General features: G+C 40.2%; 2 protein-coding genes across 2 annotated transcripts; one reads left to right on the top strand and one right to left on the bottom strand.

Annotated features, from left to right (window-relative positions):
* Positions 1-2,339: 2,339 nt before the first annotated feature.
* Positions 2,340-11,601, bottom strand: LOC111254442 (death-associated protein 1). The gene is made up of 3 exons (XM_022815302.2): positions 11,311-11,601; positions 5,332-5,483; positions 2,340-4,481 (listed from the first exon to the last, which is right to left on the bottom strand). The coding sequence occupies exons 1-3, from the start codon at positions 11,363-11,365 to the stop codon at positions 4,350-4,352; spliced, it is 339 nt and encodes a 112-aa protein (XP_022671037.1). The 5' UTR covers positions 11,366-11,601; the 3' UTR covers positions 2,340-4,349.
* A 313-nt stretch (positions 11,602-11,914) lies between these two features.
* LOC111254440 (luc7-like protein 3) lies at positions 11,915-15,406 on the top strand. Its single transcript, XM_022815299.2, has one exon. It carries the CDS (start codon positions 12,111-12,113, stop codon positions 13,284-13,286), a length of 1,176 nt encoding a protein of 391 aa, XP_022671034.1. The 5' UTR covers positions 11,915-12,110; the 3' UTR covers positions 13,287-15,406.
* The last annotated feature ends 1,419 nt before the right edge of the window (positions 15,407-16,825 follow it).

Below are 16,825 nucleotides of genomic sequence, written 5' to 3'. Positions count from 1 at the left end.
GTAGAGAGACTGTTGAAAAAAGTAGTAACACAAGATTCCACCCTTCTAATAAATTACAAGCCGTTTAATTTCTTAATGTTTCGTGATCAAGGTGAAATGGCCTTGGTGAGCACATCTGTATTGTATTAAATGAATTACAATTACGGTAACGATGTAATTAGACTCACTTCAGACGCAACTAAAAAGGATCAGTTAATGCGTAACGTAATTAAAATATTTTAAAGCACTTCTACAAACAAAGATGTAGGGCTGTTTTTCTTTTGCAGATTCACGTGTTAAAAACCATACAATAGCTATTAATTTTCGTTTCATTCTTGAACCTAATATAAATTCTCGGGTTTTGATATCTGCAGTAAGAAGTAAAAACAAAAAATTGTAATCTAATTAGAACACTGGTTTATAACAAGTCGATAATTTATACTAAGCAATGCGATCTAAGCATACCTATATATTTCCACATGAAGATACAGCCATGTATACAGACTCAGCACATGTTTCCCACTCTGAGAATTAACTATATTACTATTTCAAAAAGTACGCGTCTTTGTTATCCTGGGGCTTTTCTTCGGACGACGAAATCTACCCAGGTCATTTTTCCGGTTTAACGTCATTTTAAGACAGAACTAATTCCCGCTGCAGTTTCTTGTATTAAATACATACATCGTTTGTATATAGCCGCACTACTCAAAACAAAATGGGGGAAATATATATATATATACAAGATGCCATTACGGCATATTTCTCATAATCTGTTATTACTTTTTTGCTTTAGTTACAGTAAATTATATTTACATATAGAATACATGTATACCCTCACGCTTGAATGGAGATTGCCTATGGAAAGATAAAGAACCTTGTTACCTCTCGAGTTTCGTTCGTTTCAGAGATGATAAGACACATGATTTTGATTTCTATGGAACCTCATCGCCCACGCGGTACACATTAGTATCCACATACAAATACATAGAAAACCTACTCACAAGACAATTGTTTTTTCTCTGCTGAAAACACCTAAGCGCTCTAATTCTAGTCCATGAATTGGGATTCTGTCCCTTATCTTTATATTACCATAACGATGATTATTACTGCTATTGCGACGCTGCGAATGAACGGCGACAAATATTTGACGCATTAGTAATAATAATAAATGCGCTTAGTTTTAAATAATGCGATAATAACTACGTGTGTGACAACAGGAACTTAGTGCTGCGGCGCTGAAAAAGGCGTGCAAGCTTAATAAAAATACTATAGAAACAGATCAAATGCAATTTACGTTCTACGTAAGAACATAAACGGTGGTCTCTGAATGCTCCGACAGAAGATTTAAAATAGTTAAATAAATCAATTTAATTATTAAATTCAAAAAGAAAGCCGAACAGCCTGCTCATCGTTCAATAAAGTAGATTTTCTACAGTGAAAAGTTGACGGTGCACTTTTACTCATTAGCCCAAAGTTATTCTATGCTAAATGTATCCACATATTTAATTCGGAATGAAAAAAAAGAGGAAAAAGCGTTATAAGAATCCATAAAAAAAGGCAAATTGCTGGAAGTATCAAAGATGAAGCATATGAGATAGATCCCACAACCTTTTAAATTCTTCAAAACCTTAGTACCTTGAAACTCGGTTAACTGTTTTTGTAACAAACATTTCTGTGACACACGTTGATACATATCAATATTTCTTCTACTGCTCTATAGGAAAATATTCTACCACTAAATAAGATAGGTTATTTGATTTCCGTGTAAGGATCGGTTAAATTCGGCTAAATCATCTGAAGGACTTTGTATTTATTGCCGGGGATGGGATCTAGGCATACGCGCTAATCAGTATAAGAAACTAGCTGATTTTGTCAAGCAGAACTAAGATTTTCGAACCAGCTGTGCTGTAAAAGCTTAAACATCTCGAACTCATAGCTATGGGCTTTGGAATATATATACAAATGATAGGCGTCGCCCTGACCCATTCCAAGTCCCTTTACGGCATAAAATTGAACCTATGAATCTAAAGTTGTAGGACGACGGAAGATTTTTGTATACCCTGCACCCAGTGCACCCTGACCTGATAATAAATCGGTGATTTAAGACGAAGCTAAGGTGAACTGTTCGTTTTAATGAAAATGTGACGTGATACAAGGGGGATTAAGCTTACCGTAACATTTTCCTGTTTACTTTTCTTGTTGCTAGCTAGCCGTCTACCAACATGTCTCACAATTAGCTTATATCATCATTATAACTATAATCACCAGCACTGATTATATTCAATCTAAGGTTCCTTCGATGATTTTACGCCCCTATACGAAGTATAATCTAAACCTTTTAAACTTCAGTACAACTGTAGTGAGGATAACTGTTATCGGTTTTATTTTATGTTAGCAGCATTGGTTTTTTGTTTTTTGCACATGAGACTTTTTCATCAAAGACCGACTAACGCATCCGCGCTGAACCCGGCCCATTTTTCGCCGCTTGCACTAGTTTTCTTTATCATCTTTTTGACGCCGAGGTAATTGGTTATCAGCTCGCCATCCTCAACCTTGCGCAGTAGCTGAGGGGTGTCATTTAGCCTACCATTTATAAGCCTCGGCCCGCACAATCCACATTTATACCAAGCCAATAATTACAAAGTTTCTTCTGCTTTCATTTCTAGTATCTTTTTTCCATCGGCCACATGTCGGTCCCTCCGATCAAAAAACTATCGTAGTTTTAAAGCACGAATCTCTATTTAGTAGCAAACAAATTAATTCCTGAAACTGCTTTCATATTGTCGACAAAAGTTTTTATCAGATGTTGCACAGTTTTAAATGCATCTTTTTTATTCATTCTTGCACTATTGGCGGAAGAGCAATCAAATTCTCAATAAAGATTTCTCAGGGCCGCTTAAGTTACCTATTTAGTTTACCGCCTCGTTAATTGGCGATAGTTGATTCCAAAGAGGCCCTTGCAGCCCATCTAATGCTCCTTTTTTTGCTTGCTTCAGCTGTACGCATGTGTTAGATGAGACGGTATCCAGGTGTTGTCGTGGTGTAATACAAAACTAGAATTCTGCAACCAATTGCAGTCGTTCGTTGTTGTGGTATCGCACATCCTGATTGTCTGCCATTATGTACGAGCATATATCTAAATGGAGTCAACGATGAAAAACTACCCAAATGTATAGTCATTTCAACACGGCCTGCTGATCTCAGTATGAAACATCTTTTGCATTATCCTTTCGAGTTCCGACGCCTCGAGAATTTTCGACTTAATACATGGAAGTCCATATTCATCTACGATTGCTAGTTGGGAGTATCATGTGTTCTTATCATTATTTTCATGTCGCCAATATTCCCTACAAACGAAACTGCAACACTTACGTGTCAGTAGATTAGTGCTTTTCTCATTAAATCTTCAAAAATTCGTGAAGTTTTTTTTTTTACTGTTCAGTTTACCGAAAACAGTATTATAATGTTTAACGAGAACGGACGAGGGCTGTCCAAGTTAGGTTCATATGGAATAGACCGTAATCAATTCATCATCCAATGCATTTCTTTAACGGATACTCCACCTTAAATAATAATCATGTCTTGCTCGGTGGGCACAGTAAACATATTTCCGAGAACGACCAAGCTCATAATATTATGTTGTGGATTATGTAAGTTTTATTATGCACTTTTGTTACTGCATCATTTTGAAAGTGCATAAATATATTATAAATTCAGTGAATAGCTCTGCGATTGAATATTTCAAACAAATAGCTTAATATGTACTGTCACCGGTGGGAGAAATTTGCATAGAGACCAATTCCGTACTGTGCTGGCCGGGCACATAATATCACGATTGTGAATAGCATTTTCATCCGTTTTCGCTTGACGCTTCCCGAGTGGAACAAGAGCACTCCTGAATTTAGGGGTCTGGATGAGCACTTTCTGAGCTTGCTTGCTAAATCTATTCGACGCGTTGGCTCGACTTGCGACGCCGGAAGTCCTCTTATAAGAAACAGGTGAGCAGCATACTTGAGTTGCTGCTAGCTATGCCTTTTGTCCTTCCGAATCTTCCATTTTCGAAAGACTATCTGCAGATATTTTTTCCCCCTATCGTCTTTACATTATTTTAGTTGTTACTATACGGTCATCTCCTCCTCCTTTTGAGAGATCGATCTGGTGACTCCATTGGCACACGCGCTGGGTCTCCCGCTTTCCCACTTGTCCTCCGTTTCTGTCTCTCTGTCGCTCTCTCTTATTGTCTCTATTCGTCACGCTCTCTTCGTAATTGCGTACAGTTCTTTATTTGACCTTTTTTCCTTTTTTATGCCGATTTTCTAGATATCCATCTGCTGATATTGTTATTATTGTTTATTTTTCCAGCTCGACATCTATTTACGCGGCTGCTGAATCATCATGGGCTTAGCGTAGTTGCTTTGGCTTCCCTGTCGGTACTCGTGGCTTGGGTGAATCTTACTTTCGTGGAATGCCTTCACCGCGTCCGCTGGGAAATCGGCATCACCCTACAATATAGAGCAGAAACAAACTGATTACGAGTTCATCCGACAAGCAAATGAAATTCTTATTCAATACAAGCAACATACAGCATTTTTGGTTATTCGATATATACATGCTTACGACCTAACGTGTCCTTAGAATAATTGCAATATCCATTTTGAATTTACGATTCATTAAATGAGATGTGATGGTGTGTGAGACGTAGATGAAAGCTACCCTAGTATTTTAGTAAAGTAAATACGCGCAACGACGATCCGCATTTCCAAATCGCACGTAATACATTCACCGTAAAGCCAAATAGATGTTTGCGCAAATCTAAACGATCCACCTACTTACGACGATTTTCATACCGACCGCATCATATAACAGGAATCGCATAATACCAGATGTGGATTAAGTCGAGCTCTAAACTAAGGCACCAAAATGTCGGGTAAACTTCTGGTAAATCACCTCTCGGCATCCAAGCCACCCATAGTACCAACAGAATCGAGTCCTATGGCACGTTCACACGTTGACTTGGCCAAGCAGGGCGTCCTACTCCATCCTAGCTCTTGTCAATCTAACACGTTGGTCATTCACATAAATCAAGCTCTTGCAAGGCTCAAATATAGGTTGTAAAACTCTGCACAGATAAAGTGCTATTTCAAACGAAAATTATACAACATCCTGCAGAACCATCCGAAACCTCATCATAGTTTCAGCCATCTAGGCTAAAGCACATAGCGGTTGCGTTTTGCGCTCAAAGCGGTCGTTTCTGGTAAGAAATCAGGCAACTGCACAAATAAAAAATTACCCAAGTTTTAGATATCAAATCTGAAGCTCCTAATAGTAAAGTAATTGTTAACATGATTTTACCTTGACAATTACTCCATTGATGATCTGTTTAATTTGATTACTCTTAGGCGGCGATACAGATATGAGCGCCTCATCTGAGTCCGGGTGCGTTGAAAGACCTGATGCTTCTCGTTCGGGCTTGTGCTGGGTAATCCTCATGGCGCCAGCTTTAACTACGAAGGAAATAGAGAATAACTTATTTATTAGTACCGTGAATTAAAAAATTGTTGCATCTTTTTAAAAAACATTATTTATGCTACAGAACTACTTCGAAACGCAAACTTTCGCTTAGAATAGAAATCAAGTTATGCTATTACGAATACTTTCCAACCACCAATGACGCACCGAATCACTATACTGTCTGCACTGTTATGTAAAATTTTGCGTTTTTGATACGTTGTTTTGACAACAAAGGAAAAAAACAACGTTTTTAAGTAATTAATATTTGTAGCCCAACGAAACAGAGTTCATCAGAAGAATTCTGCGACGTAAATTGATACATAAGTTGATCAACGTCACACGCTCTGCAGGGCGTGGGATATAATATTGTGTGAGCAGATGAAGAATAATCAGTGTTTTACTTGACTATAAATTGTAAATGCCCACACGTAAATACTTCAGTTAAAACAATTAAACACTTACTTCCGTCTCTTACGCCGGATGTGATTAAACGACCTTGAAGGCCTGTTCCACGATCTCTGCTAAGGTTCAGTAAGCGTCGTCCAACATACCAACAAACGGGAAAGATACCGAGAAGCTCGAAGGAACCGTCTCTATCGTTTGTTGTGCTAAATGGGAATGATCCTATCCTATAGATCCTATTGTCCTTGTTTAGCACCTTCAGGACACCTTAACAAGCGTCAACACTGCCCTCCAATATATATTATTGTAAACAGGCGTTTGGGGAGCATTCATTTTTCTGCATATTCAGCATTTTCGTAAGCTCGATTTCAGAGAGCTAATAATTGGCTAAACAAAGCCAGTGGTCTCGTTTGCGGCTTCAACAAACTTCTCATTGCTTAGCACAAACCGTGTGCGTTTCTCAATACACCCTGATATCTCTCAATACGAATATAAAACTAGACGAAAATGTACACAGCAAAAGCAAAGAAATTACGCCAATTCGGGCATATAGAGGCAATGGCACTTTCTGTTGCTTTGTGACTGGATACGCCGATTCCCGGGAACTTCATGGTAACGCTATAATCAAAGGGCAAGTTTTTTTGATGATCATGCTCGATCCAAAGGCACGTTAGACTTCAGCTGCCACAATCACAGTCATCCTGCAAAAGCGAGAGTACGAGGGGTAAAATAGCAGGCCTAAATTCAGCCCTCTCCTAAACCATTGTTATATGATCAATCCAAAAATATCTGGGTATTGTGATTTGGTTGACACTTGTCGATGAGCCGTATCTTGCGCTGAGAGGCCGATGCAATTCCTATGTTTCTAAGCTTCTCGTTGTATGACGTTGCTTGCTCTTAATCGTGAATATAGATTAGCAATGTTTTGTAATAGGTCGTACAGAACATTTTGTATTCAGTTACATGTACACGTAAGCTTCAGTAGTGAAGATATCGAGGTAATTAAGTTTATGAAATAGTTCACATCTGTAAGTGAAATTCAAATAATACCAACACAAGCGCTTCAGCTCAAGGTTACGACAATTCACCGGATTCAATTTGTAGTTGCCCGACTGCATGGTCAGCTACTAGCGCATGCGCTTGGCAGATGCGTAATCTGTGAGACAGACGATGTCTTTTTCGCACAAAAAACTATAAAGTTGAGGCACATACTGTTGATTGATTTTACATTACTTGTTCAGATACTGCTTACTACTTGATGCTGACAGATCAGTATATACCCCGAACTACTGTCAGCCGTTATATTGCCCTTGGTGATATGGTGCAGTGATTGCTGCTAGTATCATTGCTGTCAAGGCTCCAGTGACTGGCGTTCTCGCATCCGAATGACGCAGAGCTTTGCCTAGGGAGCTAGAAGGCTAGCTAGTCTTTTATGAGATCAAACGAGGTACGGAATAATTGGCTTTCTTCGAAATCGCCATATCGGCGTAATGCACGACCATCTAACTGCTTGTTTCAACAATAGCATCCATACTGTTCGTCTGCTAGTTGAGCATCTACCTACGAGACCGACACTTCACCCCACCAGTTTGTAAACAATGGCCATATTAAGTCATTAATTCATTGCTATCGCGATTCGCGCATTGAAAGACCGCTAGGGATTGTTTACATATATACTACGTAGGTTTCAATAATAGTAATAATGAATCATATAAATGGTTAAGAAAACATTATAATTAGGTTTCACTGGCGTTTTCTTTTGCCTGATAAGTCAGCATTAGCCTCTACGACTATCACGGGGAAAAGACGATGTGTGTTACACGCAAAATTGTTAACTTCTACCATGACATAATTAGCAGTGTCTGTCCAAAACATTCGACGTCTCTCTAATCTATATAAGGCACTAATATATGAACGGTACCACATTTTGAAAATATCCAAAGGATTGGCTGTCAATGATTGATAACAACAGCGTATTGCCTGCCCGACGATCACTTCTAACTTTCCGCAGCAAAGATAGTATAGCATATGCATGAGGCCGAATCGATGATGGCACTTCTGTCCAGAATTATGCCCAATGTTGTTTACCTTTCCTGTATGTCACAACAGTTCGTAAATCTGTGACTAACACATACTGCAGTGTGTTTTTTGCACTCATATTGTTACGGCGTTCTCTCAGCTTACTTTACGTAGATATTTAGAAACATTTGCTATTCTGAACATAAACAATATTCTGCATGCTTCATTAGCGAAGCTATGATGGAACCCGGAGGACATGGCTGTAGATACACAGGGAAGAAATTAACAATACAGATGTTTCAAACCATATCATGCGGCACTAGAATATTATTATTGTGTCTTTATTCCAAATAAAAGGTTACCCAGTCAGTTGAATGGTTATGCTGAGAAAAATAATATCAATATAAAATTCACTGGAAATACGATTAATTATTATCGGATCTAACCTATTACTAATCAGCTGTATTCAATACATTTTACCTCTATTGTGAACTATCGGGTTAAGGCCTGCACAAACCCTGTTCGACCTACTCATTTGTTATGAAGCAGATCGTTCCTTGGTGCATAAGCGTACTAGTTCCGTTTGATTGTGGATTATAGAGAGAAATTAATATGTATAATTTCCCTTATTATTACATGTATAACTTTTCTAAATATCATATAATTATAGGTTATACTGATGCAGAGTTTAATATCTCAATGCGTGTTAAAGTAAACAATTCTTTGCAAATCTCTCTATATATCTCAATATATCGTTTACTCATTTGTTAATCAGCGAACTTCCGCAATAAACGAAAGCTATTGAGGTACCTCTGCATTTAACCGAGTAATATGCTAAACTCGTTAAAATACGTTAAATTACACTCCGCAAAAATAGATTTCTCTCCCACGCACAGCGCTGGTCATTTCGAAGTATGTCATTTAAGTTGTGGACTAATAATACTGATATTATTACTAGTGGGCTGCAGTCAGAGCATGTGGCAAATAGAACAGCGTCTGCATTAAAACAGCCACTGGCTTAGCGTTTGCATTTATCCAGGCTATCCGCTTCCTTTGCTGTTCGAAGAGACTACGATGTACATACATGCGCAGTTTGATCAGTTGCCCATTTAGAAAAACGATTGTAATAAAGACCGCATCAACAGGTCCCCAGAAGCGGTTCGAGCAGCTTGCTACTGTTACCGACAAGAACGAACTGGACGCGTCCAGAAATTGGTTGCGTGTTATTGCTGCTGACGTTTTTGCCGTTTGCCAAAAACAAAACGTGTGTTTCTTCCATTGGCGGGTTGTTGTTATTATGTTATTAAACACTCTTTTTTATGTGCGCTTCTCTGCCACAACAGCTGCTGTTTCGCCTTGGGCAGAAATGAACAAGCAATGGCAGTACCGCAAGACAGACAAATTCACAAGGAGCCTCAAAAAGATCAGCCCCGACAACGAATAAAACGCCGAACGGCGCCGTCACCAAGCGATTAGCCAAAGACGCTGATCACACTGGTCTCGCCGGAAGAGCACCATTAGCACAGAACGAGGACAAGCCGAACAAACAGTTCATTCTATGAGCATGTCAGAGATGCTCTTTGTACCACTAAAAACTAAACGTTGACAGAAAAAATTGCGTCACCATCGGGGACGGGGATAACCTGCTACTAAGGTGCAGAAAGTTTCTCGAGAAAATCCACAACAACAGAAAAAGAAATTCTGCTACTAACTAAAATTCTACCACTCTTGCTTGCTATTATGTATATATATGTATATCTGCTGAAAGCATGGCTGCAGCTGAACTCGTGTTGTATTAGGCGATGCTTATATTGTCGTATGTTGAATGAAACGTAGATGGTAAAGAGAAATAGTTCTGTGACTAATGGCGGCCCATTACGGCACCGATTTATAAGGCTTGTTGTTTAAACCTGACTATCATCCAATGTTTAAAAAATATGGTCGTATCTATACTAGTCTAAAGTAAAGCAGGATTTTTTTACAAAAAATAAAAATGGGATCAAGTGAAGAAGGCAAAGCAGGCGAAATCACACGTTATGTAAGCGCTGCTGAGCTCAATTACAGTACTACTTCTATAGCGAAATCTGGTGTGGATTGGACCCCAAAGCGTCGTAATAAATGGATCAACTCCTTCGCACAAACAGGCTTTCAATAATAACACATACGGTTCAAGACATTAAGCGGTTTGAAGAGCCAAGCGAAAAATCCGACTATTTCACAGTTTCCCTATTCGCTATTACTCGTTCGGGCTACTGTCACGAACACTGGCCATTGCTAGTTTTAATTTTGTTCCCCTCTGTAATATATCATTGTTAATTGTTTTCATGCTGTCGTTGAGACGCTATAGATAGATCGCTAACGTAGCTTTACAGGGGATTACACGCATTACGGCCGGCCAACTAATCGTACTAGAGCCAGCCAGTAGCCATAACATATTTTAACGGCGATATCGTATGTAAAACTCAGCATTGGTTCCCGCTACAGCTGCCATGAGTAACAGCCGTAACAGATCAAAAGGCGCTGTTGTTCACGTCGGCGAACTTTAGCCAGCCAATGGACTCTCATTAGAGTTGCGACAAACGACAGCGGTCTATATTTTGGGTGTCACGTCGAAAGCAAACAGTGTTATGACGTTCGCAGAGGAAAAACCCCGTCCTTATCTCCAGTATCCACCACCCTATTGGTGTTGGACAGAGCTAGTTACGAGTAGGGTATCAGCCTACCGAGATAAAATATGAAACAATTTCCAGCCACCATATGGAGCATGCACATAACGTTGTGACACTAAATTGGCGGAAATAACTGACAAATATGACCAACTAGGCTTAATACATTCGCAAGGCTCATAGTAACAACAAGCTCGTACATGAAAACATTTACGATCATTAACTAGTACCACACAATATTTAATTCGATTGACGCACGAAAGAACATTTGATTAATTTATTCTTATGCTCCGTCGGTTAGTCGAAGAAATGCAACGCAAAAACGGTAAATATAAAGCACATCCTGCTGTGTTATGAGCTTCTCGTAAGCAGCTAATAAATACTGTAACTGCAAAAGGCTATTATAGCGCGATACTGACGATGCCCTCCGTTAGATGTGGGCCAAAACGCATGCACGGCCCCTGGTTACAGGCTGCACTTGGGAAATTACGCAGTTGGATGCGCACATTCTATATGGCCATATTCGGACAAAACACTGCCATTAGAATCGCCGTAAGCAATATCCATTGTCAACAAGCATCAAATCATGACACCATTTGCTGAAAGCATTTCGTCAAATGGAAAACTAAACATTTTGGTCAGCCCGTGTCATTCTTGCAGGAATGCGCCGCACACAACAATAACAACGTCAGTAAACCAAATATAGTGGACATTTGCATATACGTTTACTAACCGGCAGGCGGGTGTCCACCCTTTAGCCGGCACTCCGATTGTGGGGTTTGAGGCATACCGCCGCCGATGTTGTTACTACTCGATCCTGCGCGAAAATCCGATACAGCCAATATGCGCGTCGGCACGCAATACGTCTGACGATCTTGATTCCTTGTTCCGCCGCTGTTGCGTTGGAAATGGATAGCTGTCTATCGCTGCTGGCACTGGTAATCCGCTGTTTAATAATCCCTGCTCACCTTGGCCGATAGGTGCACTCGCCGCTTGCTCGATGGCAACTGAGTCTCACAATTCTGGGCCTGCGCGGTTGTACAAGCGGTGCGGCTAGTTCCAGGCGGGGAGAGGGAAACTGTAACATAGTATCTATGGATGAGTTTTTGAATGTTGGCGCGCTTATCGCTAAGAAGCAATTTTTGGAAAAAAATAAGACTGTGCAGCTCAACTGAAGAAAAAATTGTTAAGTCACTATCAAGTGATGTCAGAAATGAAATGCTAGGTGTTATATAGAATATTACCGTTTGCCACGTTGACGTAAAGAACCATGTTTGCAAAAAAAATGGCTCAAGTTCGTCTGCTTCTACGTCACTGGCGGGGCTTTGTTGAGATTTTTGTTGTTTTGGTTGATTCAGGGAGAGGAGTGTTTGTTCATGGTCTGATAGTCGGTTGAACGAGTTGTTGGTTTAATCAAAAAGAAGAAGCGGAATTTTGTGCCATAGAAGTGTGGCTAAGGTGCAGCCGTTGGACCACCGAAGCCCCGTGGTGGTGGTGTCGTTGCCGGCAAGTGGTCAGTTATCCCACTGCACCATGGCGCTCTCCGAAGCACAGAAACTCTTGGACGAGCTCATGGGCCGGCACCGGAATGCCAACCCGAACGAGACGCTCCGAACGATGGAGTGGGCCGAGGAAGATGTTTGCCGGCACTTTCTTATCAAATTCTGTCCGCATGACCTCTTCACGAATACCAAAGCTGACTTGGGCCCGTGTGCCCGTGTGCATGACGATCGACTGCGTATTCAGTTTAACGAGGAGGCATCTGAGGACTATAAGTTACGCTACGAACACTCGTTCATCGATATGTGTCGAGACCTTCTGAAAGATGTGGACCGCAAAATACAACGTGCTCGCCATCGTCTCGACATGACAGCGGAACTAAGGGAACAAGAAGCAAAAAAAGAGGTAAAGTCACCGGATGGCGAACGTATCCAGGTGCTTAACGACAAGATCAGTGTTCTACTCAAGAAAATTGAAGAGCTCGGCTCGAAGGGCGAGGTTGAGGAGGCACAAGGCCTGATGAAACTCTGTGACGAGCTAAAAGTGGAGCGTCAACAGCTTTCTGCACAGGCGAGTCGCTCGAACCACGACTGGATGAAAGTCAATCTTGAGCAGGACAAATCAATGGAAGTGTGCGACGTCTGTGGAGCATTCCTCATCATTGGGGACGCCCAATGCCGGGTGGACGATCACCTGAGCGGCAAACAGCACGTGGGCTATTCGAAATTGCGAGAGTCCGTCGTCGAATACGAAAAGCGGCGCGAGGAGGCCGAGCGACGAAAACGAGAGCGACGTCGGAGCAAGGATCGGCGAGATCGTGGTGGCATCGGTGCTGGGGGTGCTGATCGGTCCAGAGATCAAGGAGGAGACCGCTCTAGCAGAGAACGAGGTTCCGACCGTGAGAAGGAACGAGGAGCAGACCGAGACAAAGAGCGGGCAGACCGTTCACGCGAACGACTCGACCGAGGCGAACGAGGAAGTGGGAGGGATCGCTCGAGAGATAGAAATGATCGTGGTGACAGAAGTGACCGGTGTGATCGCACTGACCGACGGAGAGATCGATCACGAGACCGGAGTAAAGATAGGAGAAGAAGAGACCGCAGCCGAGACCGAAGAGATCGCTCGCGAGAAAGAGACCGATCCAGGGACCGGGATCGGTCGCGCGACAGAAAGCGTCGATCTCGCTCACCGCGATCGAGCAGACGTTGAGAACGAGAGGAGCCATAAAAAAAACAAAAGGGAAAAAGGTACGGAGAGTGAACTGATGTCTGTTATCTGATCATTCGCTTTCATCCCACTTGTCAGCCACCGTTGACCGCCTTCCGTTCTTTGTGAACACCCTGTTCAGATACCGTTGTAAAAATCGAATGAAAAAAATCTAGGTGACAGAAAAAAGAGAGAGAATATTAGGAAGTACAGGTGTACGGGACAGATACTTATGTATTCTGATTGAACTATTCCCTCTTACTTTCGATAGCAGAAATGATGGGGCATCTACGTCTATGTGCATTGTGATCTATCTAATATATTCAGCAAGGAACAGGGATGCTCATTCTTATTGGCCATTAAGGCTAGAAGACACAAGGCTGGTAGGATAAGAAACGCTAGCTAATAGAGCTAATAGAATGGTCATGACGGTTGTGTGAGGCGACAGTTCTACGGTATTGTGAAAACAGACAGAGGAAGAGTGGAATCGTGTAGCGCTTTCGCAGCTTTTAGCTGTTAATCACTGTACATCTCTAGCAGAAAGACGAACGCTCAGAAACAGAAAACCTGGGAGAGAAAACGAATATGAAGCAAGAAACAAAGCAGCCCGTGGTGGCGAGATTTATGATTTGCGTTCTTGCGATGTTCTTGTAAGATAATATGTTAAATTACGAAAACCACAATTAAACAACCGTACTAATAATAATAATAATAATAAATAGTAATGACAAAAACAGCTTCTACTACAGTGATCACAACAACATCAACAAACAACAAGAAAACAAATATAGCAAAAATACATTATGACAAAATGTCGAGCTTGAATTTTTATATTAAAAAAAAAATATATATATATTCGAATGGTATATTAATTGCTTATAATAATAATAATAATAATTAAAGAATTCCGTGTACAAAGAAAGGTAGATGATTGCTGATAAGGATAATAATTTTGGCAAATAATAATATTACTACTGATAATAAAATGTTTACGTAAGTAAAACGTAAAATGGCCAACGTAAGCATTCTCCAAATATCAGCGAGCACTCAGAACTCGAAATACGAAACCAAGATGGAAAGCTTAAACGATGACAAAGGTATTGATTTACTGTTGGAGGTTTGTCGTCATATCTATCTAATACGTATACAGGGCTTTCTTTGGCGCACATGGTAATTAATACGCTTATGATTAAAACTACAATAATAATTTAAGTTGTTAAGCAAACCCGCTAGAATGTCGGTTTGCATCCTACAACCCCATCACTGTAGACTATTTGTGCGTATTTCCGAGGGAAACCTTCATCCGTAATTCATCATTTTTTGAGTTTAGCGGATGGAAAACCACAAAGAATCAATTGAATGATTCATAAAGCGATAGAGCCTTAATTTGAGATTCACTGTGGCTAGACTTACCACTATATTCAATACCGTGATATTGCTTTCAGTGATTAGTTTAGCGAAATCAATTCAGAAATCAGAGTTATTCCGGCAATCGTTGTAAAGTCGGCATTGCCTCACAGATCATTAAAAGGTTTGCCACAAGTGAGAGTGTCCTCGGTGATGTATATTAGCAGCATTGGAGTCCACGAGTTAAAATGAGGCCAAGAAATATTGGAACCGTTGAGGAACAGTGGCTATATTGAGAAGCGCCTTGCTTCATTATAATAGAGTTAATTGGTAGTTTATGATTATTCTCATTATTATTATTAGTACTATTATTGACGTAACGATGCAAACAAAGTTCCATCACAAGCTTGCCTACCAATATACCGATTTTTATAACAAGTGTCAAAATAAGGAAGTATGGGTAATTACAGACAAGACAACAACGGCAGCAGCAATACTCATTCTAAATATTTGTCTACCGGCCATGCGAATCAATTCTAATATTTGATGTTTACGCTGAGGACTGAAAGAATTAATAGAAATGTGGAGACAATTTCTTTCTGCATCACCTTGTCACTTCGTTAGTCACCGAACGCCATCGTTTAGGAAGACGCCATAATTGTAGAGGAACTATTAACATTCATTAAACAAGGATTTCAAGCGTACGCATATAAACTCAATGCAGAAGAGATTGTTTGAATAAAATATTTGTATATTTGTGACATGAATGACTTGCACTTGTACACCGGTTCATTTTTCTATGTAGAGTACTAATTTTGTGTACGAGTAATGAATTATTGTTAGTTTTGCCAGTGACCGTATAACGCTATACTAGGATATATTGACAATGTGGAAAATCACACTGAGATATTTGACGTCCAATTACCTAAATAGCCTGACTATTATATCCTCTGTTATGACGAAGCACAATCGCTCCTGAATACTAGCATGGTTTGACGATGTCATTCATATTTACTGGTGGTAGCCAACATCATCATACGCACTTCGAGCAAGTGATTCAAAAATGGCTAGTATGTTTTGAAGACACAATATTTGTATTTTTTCTAAATGGTACCCAACTTTATTTAGCAACGAAATTAACCAAATTCGTCAAATAAATAATTTACCAATAGGCTATGCGCCTTCTGGTTGTGGGCGAAATCAGAAATGAAAGCGAGCTTTGGCTAAATCAAAAATCGCAATTTGTTTTATAATATACATATTTTGATAATATAGCTCGAAATTTTTTGGATAGAGGAGAAAAATGCTCTATATACAGTTTGCAACTAAAATACTTGCGCAATACTTTGCCGACAGATACTCGCAGACAAAAACCAAGGCTTCAGTGAGCATTTTATTCTAGGAAGGAATCGGGGCCGTCGTCTAATATTAGTTCGGAGCCCCTCTATCCATGCATATAAGGCGTCAGTATTCGCTATAGTTGCATCCGTGACCGCTTAAACAAGTCTCTCGTTCTATATTGTGAAGTATCAAAAGTTTCTGTATGGTCCCGGCGTATTGACGAGATTTTATAAGAGGTGATCTTTCATAGAATAGACTACCAGACCCTGAGATACAGGACTACTGAAACGGTAGAGAGAGCAGAAAATTTCGTGCAAGTATTGGCGTTTTCCCAACTTTGCCGAAGTTTGACAGTCTGCTCATTCCGCTAGAAGTTATCTTTAAGTGATTAATTGGCTTGAAAGGAACCTAAGGGCTGGTTAGGAAAGTGACAGCGTTACCTATTAAAACTATATAGGTAGCAGCTGGAGTCCTAGTTGTAATATAATAGAGTACATATTTTCTGCGCAAAAACTATTCCAGGCATTTTTCTATTTACTGATGTCGAGGTATTTTCAGTTGTCTCAATGATTCTTTTGTCTATATTCCGTTATCACATTCTTGACCTGGAAACCTATCGAGTTCGGTGCAGTCACCTGTCCGTGACGAAAATAACAAGCCAAATTGTATCCTAGTGAAACATCTGATTAGTGGCGGAGCCGTTTGTTTTATTTAAATTAAAAAAATGGGCCGTTTATGTTTTAGCATAATTGTCATCGCTCTTTAATGCCATTATCCAGTAAGTCAGAAAAGAAAATGATGTTCCCGGCCACTTCCAAAGCCACCGCTTTTTGCGGTTATTTAAATATTTTTAT

The sequence above is a fragment of the Varroa destructor genome, unplaced genomic scaffold, assembly GCF_002443255.2.
Source record: "Varroa destructor unplaced genomic scaffold, Vdes_3.0 BEIS01000007.1, whole genome shotgun sequence".
NCBI classification, from domain to species: Eukaryota; Metazoa; Arthropoda; class Arachnida; order Mesostigmata; family Varroidae; genus Varroa; species Varroa destructor.
The sequence above is the reverse complement of the archived record's forward strand: the minus strand, read 5'-3'. Positions and strand labels throughout refer to the sequence as shown.

Coding starts and splice junctions, on each gene's coding strand:
- LOC111254440 (XM_022815299.2), top strand. CDS start 12,111: ATGGCGCTCTCCGAAGCACAGAAACTCTTGGACGAGCTCATGGGCCGG.
- LOC111254442 (XM_022815302.2), bottom strand. CDS start 11,365: ATGCCTCAAACCCCACAATCGGAGTGCCGGCTAAAGGGTGGACACCCG. Junction 5,484..11,310: donor GGGTGGACACCCGCCTGCCG/GTTAGTAAACGT, acceptor TTTCCTTCGTAG/TTAAAGCTGGCGCCATGAGG. Junction 4,482..5,331: donor TCAATGGAGTAATTGTCAAG/GTAAAATCATGT, acceptor TCTATATTGTAG/GGTGATGCCGATTTCCCAGC.